The sequence below is a fragment of the Juglans microcarpa x Juglans regia genome, chromosome 3D (genome assembly GCF_004785595.1).
Source record: "Juglans microcarpa x Juglans regia isolate MS1-56 chromosome 3D, Jm3101_v1.0, whole genome shotgun sequence".
Lineage (NCBI taxonomy): Eukaryota > Viridiplantae > Streptophyta > Magnoliopsida > Fagales > Juglandaceae > Juglans > Juglans microcarpa x Juglans regia.
In genome coordinates, this window is record NC_054598.1 from 33,897,202 (window position 1) to 33,918,020 (window position 20,819).

The window sequence follows — 20,819 nt, forward strand, 5'->3', positions numbered from 1 at the left end:
TGGACTTCCTCTCTTGGCATTAGTTTTGATGCATTTCTCAGGATCTTGTCGGATTTCATGATCGGACGGTGAGGAAACCGTGAGACATACGGCCTTCTCGGGGTGTGTGTCAGTGTGTGACTTCAAAATGGGTTTTATGGGGAACTTTTTTATTTCAAAATTGAAATTAGAGAAAAGTTTATTATTTTTCATTTTTTTTTTTTTTTTTTTTTTTTTTTTTTTTTTTTATAAAAAATCCGTCATTTTCAATGGCTACATTATGAATTTCTTTGCAGACCTTCACAGGTTTGTTTCCGAGTTTAAGCTTTGATTTAAATAAAAAAAAATGAATTGGTTTTAGGAGAAATTTGAATAAGGAGTTAAAAATTGAATAAAATATTGTTAAAATATAATTTTTTAATATAATTTTTATTTTGAGATTTAAAAAAATTGAATTGTTTATTAGGAATAATAAGAGAAAAAGTATATTAAAATGGTGGAATCAATCAAACACGACATAAGGTTTATGTAGTTTAACAACAGGCCTACATTCATGAAACTGCAGAAGATTTAATTTAGAAGATAAACAAAGATAAAATGTGGCAGTTGTATAAGAGAATGATACAAAATATAGTAAACTCTAATTCACGGGTCGAGTCGGCCCAAGCCTCTACTCCATAGCCTAAGTCTCATTGAAAATCTATCAAAAAAACTACAATGGACCCTTGTTGAGTCTAGTCATAAAATTGGGTCATCACAAACACAACCAAACTCTACATATAGAGGCCCAACACCTTCTAGTCACCTAGTTTGTAAGCTATATTGTTTCTGAGTTATTGTTCAAAGATTCAAGGGAGATTTTTATTTTTGACTTTAAACGTGTTTATGCTAGTTCACCATTTTATTTATGAACCCTCAAAATTAGGCTTGGGGATTGAATACCTTTACCTAGCCCACACCAAGAGGGCAGACAGGCGAGCAATCACCCATTTTATAAAGCGGGGGCGGGTATCGACCTAGGCTTCAGCTTCGGCCCGACCCAAGTTTCACCCATCCGCCCAACCTATATATATATATATATATATATATATATACACACACACACACACACACACACACACACATATTAGGTGGGAGGGTTATATCCCACTCAGCCCAGGCTAGTTGGGCTTGAGCTCAACACCGGGTCCCCACTCAACTCGAGACCCAGTATTCCAATGCCCCAGAGCCATCCAAAGGGGTCCAACAATCGAGATCGCATCAGAAAAAGAAGGATGCGTAATGCAGGAACCATACACAGGGAACAGATGGGACTCGTCGACTCTGGCCTTCCCTGTTACACCTAGAATTTAGGAATTTCGTTAGTAGATGAACAGAATAATATGCAGGCGACCCTCCATTCTCTGATGGAGTGGACCAGAAGTGACTGCGTTGTTTACCCACCGCCAAGAATCACCTGGGAAGACACGTTGCACTGATGGCACCATCCCAGAAGCCACGTTGCATTAATGACCTTGTATCAGAGGACCGCGTCGCATTAAATGCCTATACTATTATAAACACAGGTAGGATGGCTGAACCTTGACACAAGGAACAAAATGTTTCCCAGGGACTTAGTATAAAAGCCCCAACCCAAGTACAAAGAACTCTCTCTGAACTTAAAATATAAAAGTTATCACAATACGCACGATGAGATTAACTTAGGCATCGGAGGCTACTGGACGACCCTGAGCCCACTTTCTTCTTTGTGTTTGCAGGTGAAGATCCCAGCCCGAGTTGCTAGAACTTTGACCAGATGTATAAAACATGACGTTAACAGTGGCGTTGTTTGTGGGATCTTTTCTATAGACATAACGTGTCCTTTCTATGCCAATAACAACCTATTCTCAGACAATTCGAGGACTAGAAACCTTATTAGAAGACATGGAAGCACGCTTAGCAGAAATGGAGCAATTGACAAAAACGCTGACAACACAAGTGGGAAACACTCTAGAGGGAAAACGAAGCCCACAGGTAGACACTACCAAGCTACTTGAAGACACTAAGCCCAGCCACGATCGACAGGCCAAGTCACGAGTTGTAAGAGGGGTGGATGCCGATAACAAAGACAAGAAGAAAGTGCAGCATGAGCTTCACGACCTCAATACGAAATGATGGCCAAAAAGATGGGAGCCTCATCCTCGGTAGACCAGATACTCACCAGCACAAACCTACCTTATAATGCGGAGGTGATGGTCATGCCATTGCCACCAAAATTCAGGATCCCTCAAATAGACTTGTATTGCGAATTCAAGGACCCTTTGGAGCATCTAGATATCTTAAAGCTCATATGACCCTATACATACGGCTTTGAGGACCTGTCTCGTCTCTTTATCACATAGTTTATGACCAGTAAGAGGAAAAGGCACCCGACGGCTTACCTCCTGACCCTTAAACAGCAAGCTTATCTGTCTAAATTTAACAAAGAGCGCATGACCATTGATGATCAAGACTAGAAGATTACTCTAGCCACTATCATGGGCAGTGTATGGCCTCGAAACTCATTTATGGTTGAATTGGCCAGGAAGACCCCTACCACACTACGAGAATTCATGGACCAAGCAGACGGGTTTATAAATGCTGAAGACACGCTTTGGGCATTGACAAAACCAAGAAAGACAGAGCTAGAGCAGACTAACAAAAGAGCAAAGATGTCAGTCCAATCCAAAACTACAAACAAGGCACAAAAAGAGTAGGATGATTCTTGCCCATTGAAAAGGGCGGGTGCCTAATGCGACTGGGCAATGCTAACAATAGAATAGGAGAACAGACCACCTCCCTGGGCCTGTTATTGCACAATCCACTGTTTTGCAACCCACAACCTGACAGATTGCAAATCCCAAGAGGGAGAAAGGGGGAGAGCAGCATACCCCCAGGGCACGTTTTGAGGATGTATATTAGGCTGAACGCCACTCAACTAAGCAAAAGAGGGAAGAACCTGCACTGAACATCACTTTCAGGGAGGGCAATGAAGAAGGACTCCTCTACCCCCACCAGGAGAATCCTCATCGACAACAGCAGCTCCACCGTCATCCTCTTTTGGGATTCCTTCTATCGGATAGAGATTGATCCCAACCGCCAGTGACCAGCACCGATGTCATTGAAAGGATTCAAGGGAGACATGGTTTAGCCAGTCGAAACCATCACACATTCCATCTTCGCGGAAAAGGCCCCTCACACCGCTTCCACGATGGCCGATTTTATAGTGGTAAAGGCCTCCTCCTCGTACAATGTTATACTTGGGCGACCACACTCAACAACCTAAGGGCGATGACGTCGACTTACCACCTAAAGATGAAATTCCCAACCCCCATAGGAGTGGCGAGATACGCGGCAAATAAGTCCTAACACAAGAATGTTACGTATAAGAGCTAAGACAAACGAAAGGCGGGGTCAATATGATAATGCCCCAGAACGATGACTGTATCTCGCCCCCACCCAGGTTTGTCGCAGGAGAGAAAGAGGTCCTGGACGAGCAGGCTCTCCGACAAGTGAAGCAGAATGAGCCAATCAAGCTGGTTCCATTGGACCCCAACCGCCCCTAAGGCTATGATCAGACTTGGCAACAGAATGACGCCCTGCATACGGCAAGCCATGATATGAATCCTGATAGAACATTGGGACATGTTTGCTTGGGACCACAAAGACATGTCAGGGATCGACCCCGACATCATTCAACACCACTTGTATGTGGACCCCGAGGTTAGGAAAGTCAAGCAGAAACGACAAAGTTTCAGTACCAAGAAATGCATTGCCATCACGGAAGAAGTCGATCACCTCCTAGCAGTAGGATTCATATGTGAGGCATACTACCCTAACTAGCTGTCCAATGTTGTGCTCGTGAGGAAGGCCAAAGGCAAGTGGAGGATTTGTGTCGACTTCATGAATTTGAATAAGGCTTGCCCAAAGGATAGTTTCCCTCTTCCCCGAATAGATCTGATAGTGGATTCCACAACGGGACATCGCATGTTTAGTTTCATGGATGCCTAATCGGGGTACAATCAAATCCACATGGACCCTCGTGACGAGGAAAAGACGTTGTTCATCACGGATAGGGGTTTGTACTGCTACACAGTTGTGCCTTTCGGCTTGAAGAACATATGAGCCACCTACCAGTGGCTGGTCAACCGCATGTTCAAGGAACAGATAGGGCGGAGCATGTAAGTTTATGTGGATGGCTTACTTGTGAAGAGCAAGACCCCCAAACAGCACCTAATCGACCTGCGTGACACCTTCAAGGTACTAAGGAGATACCAGATGAAACTCAACCCTGCCAAGTGTGCATTCGGTGTAGAATCTGAAAAGTTCTTGGATTTCATGGTCTCAGAAAGGGGAATAAAGTCCAACCAGGAAAAGGTGGAGGTCATAATCAACATGGCCTCGCCATGAAGCATCAATGATGAGCAGAAACTCGCTGGCAGGGTAGCGGGTCTTAATTGGTTTTTGTCCAGGTCAACAGACAATTGCTTGGCATTTTTCAAAGTATTGCGAAAGGCACAGAATTGGAACGCCGAATGCAAACGTGCATTTGAGAGCCTCAAGTAGTATCTCACCAGTCCCCTTCTGCTTAGTCAAGCTTAAACAGAGGAAGTCTTGAGCCTATATTTGTTCGTCTCCCGATATGCAATCTCCACTGCTTTATTACGGGACATGAAGGGCTCCTATAAGCCAGTTTAATACACTAGCCGTGTTTTCCGGAGCGCCGAAGCGAGATATCCTCCTATGGAGCAACTGGCATTTGCCCTTAGGATGACCTTTCGCTAACTCAAACCATACTTCTAGATACACCTGATACAGGTCCTAACCGAAGCCCCTTTGAACCAAAAGGTCGACAAGCTGGCACGAACTACATCCTAGCAGAAGGACTTGCCTCTACCTGAGCAGACAGTGGTCACCATAGTAGAGATGCCTGTGATAGGTGTGGAGATCTTGAAGGTGAGGCCAGGGGCTCCAGAATGGGCTACAAACATAATCTAGTACTTCGACGCCAATGAGTTACCTGAGGATAAGTGGGAAGTGAGGAAAATCAAGAATAGGGTGGCTTGCTTCATCCTGACAGACGAGACTCTATACAAACGGGGTTATTCCATGCCCCTCCTGAGGTGTGTCTTATTCGAGCAAGCACAGTACATCCTGGCAGAAGTACATGAATCAGTATGTGGTAACCACTCGGGAGGAAAAACACTGGTGGGTAAGGTGATGAGAGTGAGATACTACTGGCTACGCGCCCTTAAAGAAGTGCAAGAGTTTGTTAAAAAATGTCAAAAGTGCCAGGAGATCTCCCCAGTACCTCATTGCCCACTAGAAGAGCTAACATGAATCACGTAGCCATGGCCTTTCGTACAATGGGGCATCGATCTGGTTGGCCCCCTTACCCCGGGTAAAGGCGGGGTAAAATTTGTAATGGCGGTTGTGGACTATTTCACTAAGTGAGTTGAAGCTAAGGCCATAGCAACAATAACTGTGCTACCACCTACAGGAATGCCTACCTACATGATTCAACACTTCGATCAAGACTCAAATGGTGCAAGACTAGAGGAGGAGCTCCACTTGTTGGAAGAAAGACGGTTAAAAGCATAAGTAAGGACAACGGTCAACAAAAGAACGGCTTCAACCAGCGAGTCCGGCCGAGATCTTTCAAAATCGGGAACCTAGTACTAAGGAAATCAAGGATAACCACCTAAGACGAAAGGAAGCTGGGACCAAGGTTGGAGGGATCCTACGTGGTCACAGCCAACAATCGCTCGGGCTCGTATAGACTCAAAGATCCACAGGAAAAAGACCAATCACACCCACAGAATGCCGAACATCTGCTAAAATTCTTTTGTTAAAAATGTATGTTGCATTTACTTTGATTATGTACAAATGATACATGAAATGATGACTTTCTCCTAGGAATATGTTTTACTCAAAGTCTACAAACAAAGGGTGAGTCCAGTCTGAATGTACTGATCAACCCCCCTTGCAATGCGAGGGCCAACGAGGCGATTCTAGTCTGAATGTACTGCATGATCTCCTCCAACGTCAACAAGCAAAGGGCGAGTCCAGTCTGAATGTACTGCTTGACCTCCTCTAAAGTTTAAAAGCTACGAGCGAGTCCAGTCTAAATGTACTGCTCAACCCCCATGCACCGTGAGGACCAACGAGACGGGTCCAGTCTGAATAAACTGCTCGACCTCCTCTAAAGTCAACAAGCAAAGGGCGAGTCCAATCTGAGTGGACTACTGAACCTCCTCTAAAGTCTACAAGCAAAGGGCGAGTCTAGTCTGAATGCACTGCTCTACCCCGCACTGCGAGGGCGAATGAGGTGAGTTTAGTCTGAATGTTCTTCTCGAACTCCTCTAAAGTCTACAAGCAAAGGGCGAGTCCAATTTGAATTACTGCTCGACCCCCATCTCACCACGAGGACCAACGAGGCGAGTCTAGTCAAAATGTATTGCTCGACCCCTTCGCACCGCGAATGCTAATCAGGAGAGTCCAGTCTGAATGTCCTTCTAGACCTCCATCTAGTTTACAAGTCCAAAAGGGTGGGTCTAGTTTGACGTACTTCTCGACCCCCTCGCACCGCTAGGGTCAGCGAGGCGAGTCCAGTCTAACGTACTGCTCGACCTCCACCTAGTTAACAAGTCCAAAAGGGCGAGTCTAGTCTGACGTACTACCCGACCCACCTCATGCTGCGAGGGTCAACAAGAAGAGTCCAATCTAATATACTGCTCGATCTCCACCCACTTTACAGGTCCAAAAGGGTGGATCCAATATGATGTACTACCCGACCCCCTCTCACCACGAGGGTCGACGAGGGTTAATGTATATTTTAAAGGCTACGAGTCCATAAAGGGTGAGTATATTTTAAAAGTCTGCAAGGCAAGGCCGTCAAGTTTGTTAGTCCTACAAACAGCTCGAGCCTTGCAAACATGAACATCAGGCTCATGGGTTTTGCAAACTGCTCAACCTCCATAATGCTTCGTTATCTCGCTTCTAAGGTTATTTATAATGGTTCATCCAAGTTTTTTTGCACGACAAGAGAATAAAGAACATGAAATCAGGAAAGGCTCATATATTATTAAAGTGCATGGTGCAAAGAGCGCAAATGAGTACAAAGTAAGAAGGAAAAACATCCATTCATTCAGGAAAGGCATCTGACATCCATTCAGGGCCTATAAAGGTGCCATGCTTCAATGCCTGTGGGACTGGTGGTAGAGTCGCCAAATCAAGAAACCTTAAGTTGCTCTGTAGATTCTCTAGCACATGGTCTTGCATCCTCTTCAAGCCCTCTATATAGCCATGAGACCAGCCTCATCCCAGACCAGCATCACCTACTTCAATTGGGTGTCCAAACGAGGGACCAAGCCATTCAAGTCATCCACTTCGCTCAGCAACTCTCAGACAATGACCTGGCTAGCGGGGAGTTGACGCTCCGTTGACCAGATTGGCAACGACCTCATCCACCTGGGTCCTCTCTTAGATTTTCATGGCCCAGGATAAAGCGATCTAGACCTCCAAGTCCTTCACCTGCTGCCACTTGGACTTGAGTGACTCCATCTTCTTTTTCAGTGAGTCGGAGAGGGAGTTAAACTCTTTTGTAACCAGTTCTATGACTGGACTGTAGAATTGAGTTTCTCCCACAGTTCCTCTAGCTTTGTTGTATTAGAGTCCAACGACTCTTGTAGATTGGACTGTGCGAGCATCCTACTGTGACTTGGCGAGATCAGCTTTGAGCGTGGCCTTCTACCGACGAAATCAAGCCATCTTCATTTGCCTCACGACGGACTAACTTGATCTTGACAAGGTCCTCTTCCAAATTCTCCTTCTCCTCCCTCTCATGCCCTGCGTAGTGCAAGGCTACACTCGCCATGGAACGGAGCACCTGTTTTCTTCTTCCATAGCTCCCTAACCATCTACTATGAAAGTTGTTAGCTACTTCGCCGCCAGCCACGAAATCCAAACAAAGTTAGAATGCTTGGAGCGAATCTATGGAAAGGAAAATGAAGACAACACAATGGCACATGCCTCAAAAAAGAGGTCTCTAAGATACGCAAGCATCTCTTGGATGGAGTCCTCGCGCATCCTCCCAAACCTAAATTGACTGGGAAGTGGAAGGAAACTCGAGACAAGGTCAGCCCGCTCTTCAAGACGGGGCTGGGATTTGTCACCGCCCCCAGGTACCGACCTGGGTTCATCGATATGGTCCATGGCCTCTCCGAACTCCGGCTCCCAATGAGCTTGCCTTCCTTTCGAGCTGATGGACGAGATCTGCTTTGGCACCCACTCTATACCTTTGCTAGCAGGAGGTTTACTCCCTCTTGAGCTTAACACTACGGTCTCGACCTCAGGTGAGGTGGGCGAGACCTTAATGATCTCCATCGGCGCAACAGGTAGGTCCTCCCTGGTCTCCCTTGATGCTTTCCCAGCCTCAATCTTCAATGGGGCAGGGGGACTTCATTAGCCCCCGTCACAACCATCTTGGCCTCGAGTCTAGGCAAGATGGTCAATTGTTCCCAAACCCCAACTTGCTTCATCTTAGCCTCACCCTCCGCCTCCCTTTGGTTGTCGCAGTCTGGGAATCAAACTCCTGGGAAGCTCCCACCGAGGCGGCCTCATGCTCAGAAGAGTATTGTATGGGGGACTTAGGGAATATATACCCTCCCCTCGCCAAGATCCGAGGCCTCTTCCTCCTCCTTGGACGTCCCCTGTTCCTCTGTGGCTAGGATTGGGAACCTCTTGACACTCTCTTCGACAACCTCAGGGGGGAAATCGTCTCGATGTTAACAGAGGGTTGTGAAACACAGACCGTGGACTCCCTAGGAGTGGTATTCAAGAGAGCCCCATAGAAGCGAAGTGAAAGCCTTTTCTGGGCTCACGTAAGAGTCTCGATCACCCTTACATCACCCCCTGGATGGGTGAAGACATAACTAGATGAGCCTTTGAAGGAATCGCAGTCAGAGGGGCGATGGCATAAGGAACTTGGGCCATCTCAGGGGCCGCTGGAGATTCCTGGACTACTTCAGCTGCCCCCACCTTGCTCGACGGGGTAGGAAACAATTCAACCTTAGGAGCAGAAGTTGGTAGGATGGAAACGATAACCTTTAGTTTGGAAGCGAAAGGTTTTGGAGGGCAAACTAAGATAGGAAGGGAGGGCTGTTCGATGGGAGGCATGGATTGGAGTCAAAACTACTTCTCGTCGGCTCCTCACCCTGAGGCTTCTTTCCAATCCCTTCCATTGGCAGGCTAGTGGGCCGCTTGCACTCTTTATACGCGTTGCCTCGCATGGGGACCGTATGATCATCATAGTGGGTATGGGCTGGGGGAGTGTGATATCGTCTTATGTTGGCTTCGGTCAGCAAGGCTTCTTAGAGAACATCATCCGGGTACGCCTTAGCCTAGGTTCGCATGATCTCAAGCCGACTTGCCTTTGTAGGAGTCAGCTTTGGTCTAATTTTTTTGTCCAATGGGCAAGACCCCCCATATAGCTAGCACAGGGTACTCCCTTCGTATGGTCTGCCCAGTAGAGAATTCCCACCCCTTGCCAGATAAGAAGAAGAATCATTAGTTCCAGTCTTTGACTTGGTTATACTGTGACTCCAAACGGGACATTGCCTACCCCGGATGGGAGTGAAAGCTACAGGTGTTCCCCTTATACTTCAAGAGGTTATGAGTTGAGAAGAATTCCCTAGCAGTGAGGTCAGTGTGCCTTGGGTCAACCCCCTCCAGTGCCCGATGCCAAACTATGTAGCAACACACCAAGATCCACTACGCATTAGGGTGGAGCTGCGCAAGAGCCCGACCGAGGAAGTCCAGAACTTCACGGACCGGTCTGCAGAAAGGTAGCCGCAACCCACAGGTAAACATGCTGGGGTATAGGGCCACCTTTGAGGCGAAACCCTCCAGATCTATGGCCCCTTCACGGGCCCCTGGAACTTCCAAAGCAACTAAGTCTGGGCCCCGTAGAAGGCCTTCAACGACCGTAGCACCATCGAGGACACCTCTGACCTCCAGTTGCAACATTTGAAAGTCTGAGAAGCCACACGAGCCAGTGACAGGTCATCTTCACTAGGGCGTCGAGCAGCGGGGCGAGAGACGTTCTTAGCAGCCATTGAAGTTAGAATGAAGTTGGTTAGAGTCACAATATAAGGGGGAGGAAATGAAGAGGGAAGGAAGCAAGAAGGCAAGACTTATGATATTGAAAGAAAGTGGAAGTAAACGGACCATAAATGGGAAGGGAAGGGGGTCTTAAATAGTCCCTCGCTACGGTTGGACTAGCCCATGTAGCGCATGAGACACGCACTGCACCAAGGGAGGCAAATAGATGCTAGCCTGTTACATGCGCTTCACGAAGCAGTATGAGAGAGAAATCATCTCTAGATTAACCCACACAAAAGGACCTCAACGGGCACGATCAAGTGCATGTCAAATTTATCAGAAACATGCCCCTAAACAAAGAGAGAGAGAGAGAGAGAGAGAGAGAGAGAGAGAGAGAGAGGAGAGGGGGAACGACGATGGAATTACTGCCGAACCAGTTCAGTAAGAATTGGCGTGGTAACTAGGAGGGATTTTCCCACTCGGTCGAGTCTAGTTGCTCAACACTAGGTCCTAGCCCAGTTTGAGTCCCAGTATTCCAAGGCCCTACAACCATCCAAAAGGGTTCGGCCCTTGAGATCACATCAGAAAAAGAAGGATGCATACGCAGGAACCATACACAGGGGACAAATAGGACTCTCCGATTATGGCCTTCCCTATTACACCTGGAATCGAGGAATTACAACAGTCGATGAATGAAAGACGTGAATGAGCCTCCCTTCTCTGACGGAGGAGACCAAAATTGACTGTGCCATTCACTCACTACTGGGATTTGCCCGAGGGGAGCCACGCTGCATTAATAACCCTGCCTCAGAAGACTATGTCCCATTAAATGCCCAACTATTATAAACACAGGCGAGACGACTGAACCCTGACACAAGGAACATAATGTTCCCCGGAGAGTTAGTATAAAAGCCCCCCACCCAAGTACAAAGAACTCTTTATCTTGGTTAGATCTACGAGCAGTGGTATAAAAATTCCATCTGCCCAATCAATAGTGATGCACGGGCCAATTAACAAGGGTGTGGAGATGAGGGTGGGAGGGCCATATCGCCACCCCGCCCAGGCTAGGGAGGGGTATGAGAAGGGTTGTGTACCCAAAATAACAGGCTCGTTTGTTTTTGTAGATGAAATGAGATGAGATGAGGTGAAATGAGATGAGTTAAAATTAAAGTTAAAAATTGAATAAAATATTGTTAAAATATATTTTTTCAATATTATTTTTGTTTTGGGATTTAAAAAAGTTGAATTATTTATTTTATTTTATGTGAAAAGTTGAAAAAATTATAATGATTAAATAAGATAAAATACGATGAGTTGAGAGGAGTTGTGAAAACAAACGAGACTTTACTACTTTAAAGATGAAAGCAAAGATTGAAGAAGATTGGGATTATTATTATCATCTCTAAAGAATAGTTGATATTAAACTCTTAGCCTATCACAAAATATCATAACATTAAATTATAGAATTAGAGCATATATTATATCACAAAACTACCTACTATTTATGGAGAAAACTATTATACCATAATTTTGACTTTCAACTTCTTATCTATTCAACATTTTTGGATATGCATTGTTGTATAAGACATCAACTATAGAGTTATGGCACAATAAAAAGTGTAACTATTCATCACAATGTTAAATTTTTAGTAGTCTCGAAATGCGAATGAAGTAATATTTTCATTCTATTATATGATATCACATTAATATAACATAAATTGATAGAATAAATGTCAAATTATTTATATTTTAAAAATAAAAAATTCTTTTCATTAATTATTATTCACTATCTCATATCTCACACCTTATAAAAAATACATTTACATTTTATAAAAAATATTCTTCCACTTTATAAAAATAAATTTTAGATATAAAATAAGAAAATAAATACTAACGGATACATAAAATTCTTTTTTAAAAATAAGTAATAATTACAAAAGTACGTTCATCATTGAATGTGGCTCAAAAACATGGCCGGCACAGAAATTGACAGTACAAACCTATAAAATATAAAGTCAACAGTTGTACCCGACTTTCAATCAACTTCATCTACGCGTCAACAATTCTTCATCTGCAAAGCTCATATATTACAACATTAAAGCTCATATACTGCTTTTTAGCGGTCTATAGAATAAGCTACTTTAATGTTGTAATATTCTTTGAAAAGGAAAGCAGTTTAGTAATTATTTACTGAGTAATGTTGGGCATAAGTTTTAAATTATAAATTTTGTGTAAATCTTTTATAAATAATAGTCTCTCTTATGATTTTTTCATATTGATAAAGCGGAAATAATTTAGTAAATGAGTATGGAAATTAGAATTTTTTATTTGAAAATGAACTACATATGCTCACTTACATAGTAGAATTATAATAAGGGGCATTACAAGGTCAAAGAACAAAATTAAGTGTCAATTGGTCACTGTACACTTAATTACTTATGCCACTTATGTCACACACGCACAACAATTAGGAAAAAAAGAAGAAGGCAGTATCCTTTCAACACTCGAGTCATTCCTAACGTTTTCTGTTTCCTCTTAGACTTCACACCCTATAAGGAACCGCATGGAACTGGAGGAAGCAACAATCTAGAATTGGAGATGGTGTGCCAAAGGGGCATGGGATCTCTTGGGAATTCTAGAAAAATCTGGAAATCAGGGAGGACCATTCGAAAAAGCTTCTTTTAATTTTAGGGTTTAGTCTTTCTTTGGATTATGAAAATATTATTTTTCTTGATCAATAGTTTAGTTTCATATTTGATGAGTGAGTAAGTTCGGAACCTAGGTTAAGGGAAACCTTCGAACAATAGGATTTTGATGGGGGTTTTTTATTTCCTTTACGAATTAACTTGTTGCCTCCATAAGTTTCTATCATCCTTGAGTTGAAGCCGAGGTTAGGGTTTTTTATTTCCTTTTGGTCCATCATTGTTTGAAGGCACGATGTATGCTTAAGGAGTGTAGAACCCTATTCCTGAGTTGCATATTGATTGTTGGTTTGATATGAAACCTATTGAGGTTATTCAGAAAATATTTTGTTAGTGCATGCATCATACACATCATCCAAATACTTTAATCTTGATTGAAATTGCATTTGAAGGAAATTGTGGAATGTTACAACTCTCTTGAATGTCTTCTGTGAGAAGGTGACCGGAGACCTAGATGTTTGCCTAAAAGTCTCTTAGAAGTTCATTTTTGATTACTGCGTTTGTTTTCCCTAAGTCAACAAAAAAATTCAGTTTCCTTAGTTGCTTAATATACTTCTGTTTATATCCAATACATTTCATTTTCACAAAGAGTCTTCAAATAAAGAAACAAAATTTTCTTCAGATTACTTATTTCTTTTGGCTTGCGAACAATCTGATTCATACATTTTTTAGTGAGTGCGAGGATTTCTATTAGTAAATATCCCACTTCTTTAATTCTTTTTATTTCATAATAATAATATTGTTCTGAGTCATAAAATGTCTTAATTCCTGTGAAATCGATTTTGAGACTCTCACTATATAATAACTAGACACCTCCTGCACTTGAGAGACATTTTAATAGGAGAGACATACTTTTTCATAGTGTGATTCACTTTCTTTTTTTCTTTTTTTTTTTTTTTTTGTTTTTATGAAAGACTTGTACGAGATTTATACATTTAAAACTTGTATATATTATTTTTCTCATAGACCTAGCCTTATTTACTCTTAGCTTTCATCTATTTAGAAAAATAATTAAAAAACTAATAAAAAGAACAACTTGTTGACCTTATATATCAGGTAAGGAAATTAATTTGTTTAATTTGTTCACCTGTAATAAATAGTATCTATATATTTAAGAAAAATGCTTGGGCCATCGAGAAAGGTGACCCCCAAAGTGACCGATTTTGTCTTTTTATTTTTTATTTTTCTACTTAATAATTAATGAAGTATGTTTTTAATGGGTTTATGAATTTTTTGTTTAAAAAATATTTGAAAAAAAATAAAAAAAGAAAAGTACATTTTGCACTATCGGTACAATGTAGGGGTCAGTGACCCTATCAATGTCCTATATTTAAAAACAATTCTACTCATTATCCTTACATCATACGTCACATATGATTTTTTTTCTTACCAAATGTTTTGTGTATAGATGATTAATATAATAATTCCTTTAATTTAGTAAGAATAAAAAAAAAATTAAATATAGTGTGTAGTGTAAGAATGATAAGTAGAATGACTCATATTTAAATACTAATATCCTCTTAAAACTAAAAAAGATATGATAAATCGAACCATGCATTAGGTTTTACTTTTTCAAAATTGAAACTAAGAAACATGAGAACGATTGGAAAATATATTAGTATATATTTTTTTTTAAAAAAAAGAAGAGATAACCTAAAACTCACATAAAAAAATCAAATAATATTTTTATTATAAACTTCAACCATTTTTTTTTTTTTAAGAGAGCGCATGACTCACAAGTCACGCCTTAAAACATGAAGTAACATTATTCTTATAAGGACATTGATATACTAACAACTAATTTACAATTATTCTACCACTTTAAAATAAAATAATATTTTTTTTTAAATTCAAACATATCACAATTAAATCAAAAGTCAAAAGAAACTCTTAAAAATTTAATATTTTATTATGAAGTTTTCTACAAATTATATATATCAGCTTATCATATTAATTCTTATAAAGATATCCAATAATGTTACTTGTCTTAACAAATGGGTTTCGACATGGGTCTTGATAATTTTTTTTGATTTAATGATTAAAGAAGTGTTTTTGAATAATATTGTGAATATATTTTTTAAATATATAAAAATTTAAATAAATAAATAAATTATTCTGATACTACAACCTCGGTGGATGTAGGCAGCGTCTTCCACTATATACGTGGGATCCAACCTGGGACCGGGACCAACTTCGTGGGGCTGAACTCCAAAAAGGCAAAAAATGAGGTGCGATGACCTCTCTCTCTTTCTTGTTTTTTTTTTGACTTTCTAAAAAAGTCAGATTTGGTTTGAATTTAAAAATAAATTGAGGTGAATTGTAAATAGTAATAAAATAGATTATAAATAATAATAAAATTTATGAGTTAAAGTTGTTGAATAATAGTGAAATGAATTAAAATAAATTGAGATGAATTGTAAATACAAACCGGACTTTGATGTTTCTCGATTAAATCGAGGTTAAAATTATAAAAGGCGGTTTTTTATTTAATATTTTAAAGGGACAATCCTTGTGAAACCAAAATATATTGTTTATTGTTTTTAATTGTTGTCCAAGACATCCTAGATTTCGGTTAACCTGTTACACGGGATGCTTGGCAAAATTCGATTTATTTACATCATTGTTTTATTTAAATTTTTTATAACTTAAATAATTAATTATAAAACTTATTTATCCTATCTGATTAAGTTTTATGATAAGTAGTGATTTAATATATATATATATATTAAAGCAAGAGAAATACTTTAGCTATAAATAGATTTTATAAAAATAAACTCACAAACTGATATAATTTGATACGGTATGTTAAATTATAAAACTACATTTATTATAAAGTAAATCTAATATATTATATAAAGTCATGTTAATTGATGAATTTCTTTTTTTTTTTTTTTTTTTGAGATTTTTTGTGACTATAACACGTAAAATTCCTAAGCTTTAAACAAGCCTCACAGCAAAGAACCCGAAGGGGAAGTTCTCATTCTTTCATATTCAAATTCAGAAAATGTAGAAAACAATTATATGGCCATGAAATTTGTTTTAGTTTGCTGCATTTGGTCAGTGATTATTGGGTTGCGTTTGTAAATGGAGAAAATAATTATTGGGCCATGAAATTCCACTGGGCTTTGCTGGATTACTGTCCAGAGTTACAAAAGAGGCATGGATCCAGAGCCCAGAAAAAGTAGGGCTGAAGGGCTGAGATTAGAAAAGGGTATGATCCTTTCCAAATGCTTTGTAGTTTGTGCTGTGTTCTACTCTCATTCAGCCGAAAAAGAAAAGATGCTCCATGCTATTTCAGAGAACCGAGAAGAATCTGGAAACCCAACAGGTGTAGAGGATGCTGTTTGAGGTGTCAATTCATGATTTGTCAGCTTCGGATACGTTAGTTGGTGAGTTGTACTTTTGCAGGATGGGGGTGTTCTTTTGGGATGTGTGGTGCACAAACCCAACATACCAGGAAGACAGACTCACGGAGTTGCACATTCTAGTAAGTTTTGAGGGAGACATTGAGAAAATTCCAAGAAAGGGGTGTTATTTTGTGAAGACCCTTCTTGCATCTTGATGATAAATTCATTCAATTGATATTTCCAACTTGTTTATAAACGAGCTGAACAAAATATTTGGACTCCAATCCCTCCTACATCGGTAAACCGTGATATTTCTTAATAAAAGAGGAAATTAAGGCTGTTGTTGAACTAAATTGAGTTTTCTATAAACAATAATAAGTTGAGATAGTAGAATGAGTTCTATAAGACCAGTTTAGATGTGTTTAGATATGTTTAAATGTTAAAGTAAATTTAGATGTATTTATGAGAAGTTAAAAAAAGTCATGAGTCTCACGTATAAAGAAGTGTTGAGTGAAAAATATCGTGGGTCTCACGTGTAAAGATGTTTTAAATTGAGATGAATTTATTGATTTGAGAGTCGGATGTTTGAATATTAGAAGATGTCTAGGCTGCATTTAGATGTTGAGATGAGCTCAGCTGAACTTAATTCTTTATGAATAGTAGTGAGTTTTGTAATGGAAAGAATTATGTGAGGCCCATCAAAATTGAGTTTAAAGTATTTGGATGTTAAGATCAATGTTTTGAATACCGTACCGGACGCCGTACCGGTCAAGGCACTGGAACGAAATATTTCAGTACCGGTACCGTTTCGGGATAACGTTTCGGGATAGTCGATATATGAATAAATTATATATATAAATATATATAAAAATTATATTCCAAAATAATAGTCTATATATAAATAAATTATATATAAATACATATATATATAAATTATAAATAGTCTAGTCTAAATTGAGGGTTAAAAAATAAGCTTGTAGTTTGAAAAAAAGAAAAAAAAAAAATACAGTCTGAAATATCGACCGGTACCAGCCGAAATATAGGCCGTTACAGGCCGAAATTCAGGCCGGTACGGCCGGTATTTTGGCTGGTACGGAACAGGTATAGTACCTGTATCGGCCGGACGGCCGAAACGAAAAATTTCGGCCATATCGGCCGGTACGGTATGAAATTTAAAACACTGGTTAAGATGAGTTTAATATTTTTTCTGGAAAGTTGAAAAAAATTACGGATCTCACGTAAAAAGATGTGTTAAGTTGAAAAAAGTTATGAGTCTAACGTATAAGGAGATTTTGAGTTGAGATGAGTTTAATAATTTGAGAGTTAGACGTTTAGATGTTAGACTCAACTTAAAATTAGATTTAAATCAGCTGAATCTTACGATTAAATACAATCTAAAACTAAATCGAATTCAATTGAACCGAGTGCAGTCAAAAAATCCAAACGATCACCGTAAAAATCTTGACACTGGGGCCGGTCAACTTTTTGAGGCATATGGGGTCCAAAGTTGTGAGACTGAGTAGAAGAAATCTTTCCTTTTTTTTTTTTTTTTTCCAAAGTTCAATTATCAGAGAATTCTGTCCTTCAACTAAATATGCTTGATGTTTCAGCCAGAAACATTTTATCTTCAAACATATTGTGGTACACAGAGACGTGGGCAGTCTAGCTGCCCATCATCAACCCTCACACCATAGCCACATCTCTCATGATCCTCGTTTCACACCTCTCCCTCAAATTAAAAGGGAGAGAACAGAACTTTTTTCCAGGCCCCTTATCAGAAAAAGAAAACGTACCAAATAGAAGCAAGACATGGCTCAAACCATATTGCTCATGTCTGGTGTTTCTAGCAGCCATGTGGTGGATTTGAAGAGAGACGCTTTACTCAATTTCCAACTTCAGAAACTAAGGCCAAAACCATTCTCTCATCTGCTGCTCCCTCATCTGCCTGCTAACACTACTTCTTCATCCCCAGCATTCACAACTTTTGCTCTCTTCAAAGCCAAAACCAAGGCCCCACCAAAGAAGGTTTTCATTTCCTTTTACTAAGCTTTACTTTCAGAAATAAAAACATCAAACAGAAGTACTGGAAAACATCTGTGAGTTTTACATTATTCAGGTTCACGAGTTTTTCTGATTTTTGTTTTTTACTTGTGTTAATTACCAAAGGTTGCGCCAAAGCCAAAGGAAAAGGTTGAAGACGGTATCTTTGGCACCTCCGGGGGCATCGGTTTCACTAAGCAGAATGAGCTCTTTGTTGGTCGGGTTGCCATGATTGGCTTTGCTGTGAGTAAATATCCCCTGTTTTTTTTTCTCTATTTTCCTTTTATTATGCTTGCAAATACACTGTTTTTTTAGTTTCAGATGTATTTTTCTTTCGCATTTGAGAACTATTACCCCTTTTAGTGGAAATATACTACAATTTAGTTTGGCATATAGTCATTAGAATTTTTAAACACAAAGTTAAAGAGTATCTGTCAGTGGAGGTGTCAACAACTTGCACAAAGAGTTTTTCTCATCAAGTAGCATTTTACCATCAAAGATAAGATTTTTGAGGTGCCTATCTCTCATATAACCAACAGGATCTACCTGGCAAGCTTTCGTTGGCTTACATTTTTTTGTTTAAAATGTAAGCCAATACAATACTTCAAAAAAAAAAAACTGCAAAACTTGTCCATTTTCTCACTTTTTTTCAGTATTATTTATACGAGTAACATGTCACTTTTTTTTGCATAATTTGTTCACTTTTTATTGTCTAGATGAATGACTTGACTAACATGCATGTTAGTCATGGAGTATTAGTCAATACAAGAAGCACATATGAAAGTTTTTAATGTCTTCCTAATATATAAGTATAAGAAAGGTACTCAATGTTATCATAAGCCTTTTTTCTGCATGCAGGCATCTTTGTTGGGTGAAGGAATCACAGGCAAAGGAATTCTAGCGCAATTGAATCTGGAAACTGGAATTCCCATCTACGAAGCTGAGCCTCTTCTTCTCTTCTTTATTCTTTTCACTCTACTTGGAGCCATAGGTGCTTTGGGTGACCGTGGTAAATTCGTTGACGACGACACGACCGGACTTGAAAAGGCTGTGATCCCTCCTGGCAAAGGCCTCAGGAGTGCATTGGGTCTTAAAGAAGGAGGTAAGTTTTTGCCATTCTAGTACTGCTAACTTCTGCTAAAAGAAACAAGGCTGCTTCAAAGTTCATTTTGGTGCCTAATCATTGTTGTGTGGTTGATGCATATTACATGTTATGTGACTCAACATATATTTTAAACTAGGTGTGGGCAGCGGGGGCCGGCCCCTGCTACCCCGCCCCCGCACCGTATGGTGCGGGTAGCACCCCTATTTTAAACAATCCCGAGGTCGGCTCAAGTGGTAAGAGTCATGATCTTGAGGGTATTCTCATTGCTCTCCCAAGTTAAATGGGCATAAACAATTTCTAAGAGCTACAGACAAGTTTAATTAAGCAAAAGACACGTTGAATTTGCCAGGTTTCTAAAAAAACGTAAAGTTTAAATAATTTGGCAATGTTTTGTAATGCAAGGTCCACTATTTGGATTTACAAAGTCCAACGAGCTCTTTGTTGGAAGACTGGCTCAGCTGGGTATTGCTTTCTCTTTAATTGGAGAAATCATAACCGGAAAGGGAGCTCTGGCACAACTAAACATCGAGACCGGAATTCCCATCAATGAAATTGAGCCGCTCGTGTTGTTCAACGTCATCTTCTTCTTCTTTGCTGCATTGAATCCTGGGACTGGTAAATTTGTGACAGATGAGGAAGACAAGTAGGTGTATTTATATGCCTATTATATATGCATGCATGCAGCTAGCTAGCTTGTAAGGATTTTTCTTGTGTTGCATTCAATCTAGCATATACTCTCACCTCTCAATTATGATCATCAAGTGTTCTGATCATCAAGTGCTTTACATGATCCATTCTGCAATTTCGTTTACCAGAAATGAAAGACTTATAAGGCTGTTTGAGTTGAGTCTTATTTCCACGTTGAAGTAAAATAAATGGATTGATTAGCCCCCATGACAGGAAGCCACAGCGAATATTTTGCATGCATGGGTTGCGTTTAGACAGCTCCCAACGCCAATACTAAGACCAGACTTGAGCCAATCTTTGGAACACAAATTCACTTCAACCCATCTCATACTAATCATTAATGAGATTCATTATTTTTCCAACTTTTCATAAATAAGTTAAACTCATCGCAACCTATTTTATACATTTAAACACATGATATCTCAATTTATTTACATTCAAACACATTTCAATACAACTTATAAAATATTATTATTCACGTATCAATTCAAATCATTTTATCATCCAAAGGCAGCCTTTAATGTAGCTTAATTAGCATCTGCAAACAAGAACGAGGAACTTGGCCGTGGGGCTCCCACATGCTGAAGTCCTGATGCTGAAGGCCGTGGGGCTCCCACATCTTAATTAGCATCTTCAGTGGAGCGAATTTAACATGCAAGAGAACATGTGATGTACGTTATAACTTGGTTGTTTATAGCCGAGGCTTTGAGCCACATATCCAGAAGGCACATTTAATGCGCGTCAGGTGACCGCTTCCATGCACTGTTTGGTCTGCCACTGTCAATAGCTACATTTGATGCGTGTCGTATTGCTGATTCCCTTTTAGTTGGGCATCTTGAC

General features: G+C 40.1%; 1 protein-coding gene across 1 annotated transcript; it reads left to right on the forward strand.

The window, feature by feature from the left end:
- The first annotated feature begins 17,746 nt into the window (after window positions 1–17,746).
- LOC121254210 (photosystem II 22 kDa protein, chloroplastic) lies at window positions 17,747–20,139 on the forward strand. Its single transcript, XM_041154172.1, has 4 exons — window positions 17,747–18,172; window positions 18,314–18,430; window positions 19,046–19,289; window positions 19,695–20,139. Exons 1-4 carry the CDS (start codon window positions 17,957–17,959, stop codon window positions 19,937–19,939), a joined length of 822 nt encoding a protein of 273 aa, XP_041010106.1. The 5' UTR covers window positions 17,747–17,956; the 3' UTR covers window positions 19,940–20,139.
- Window positions 20,140–20,819: the final 680 nt, after the last annotated feature.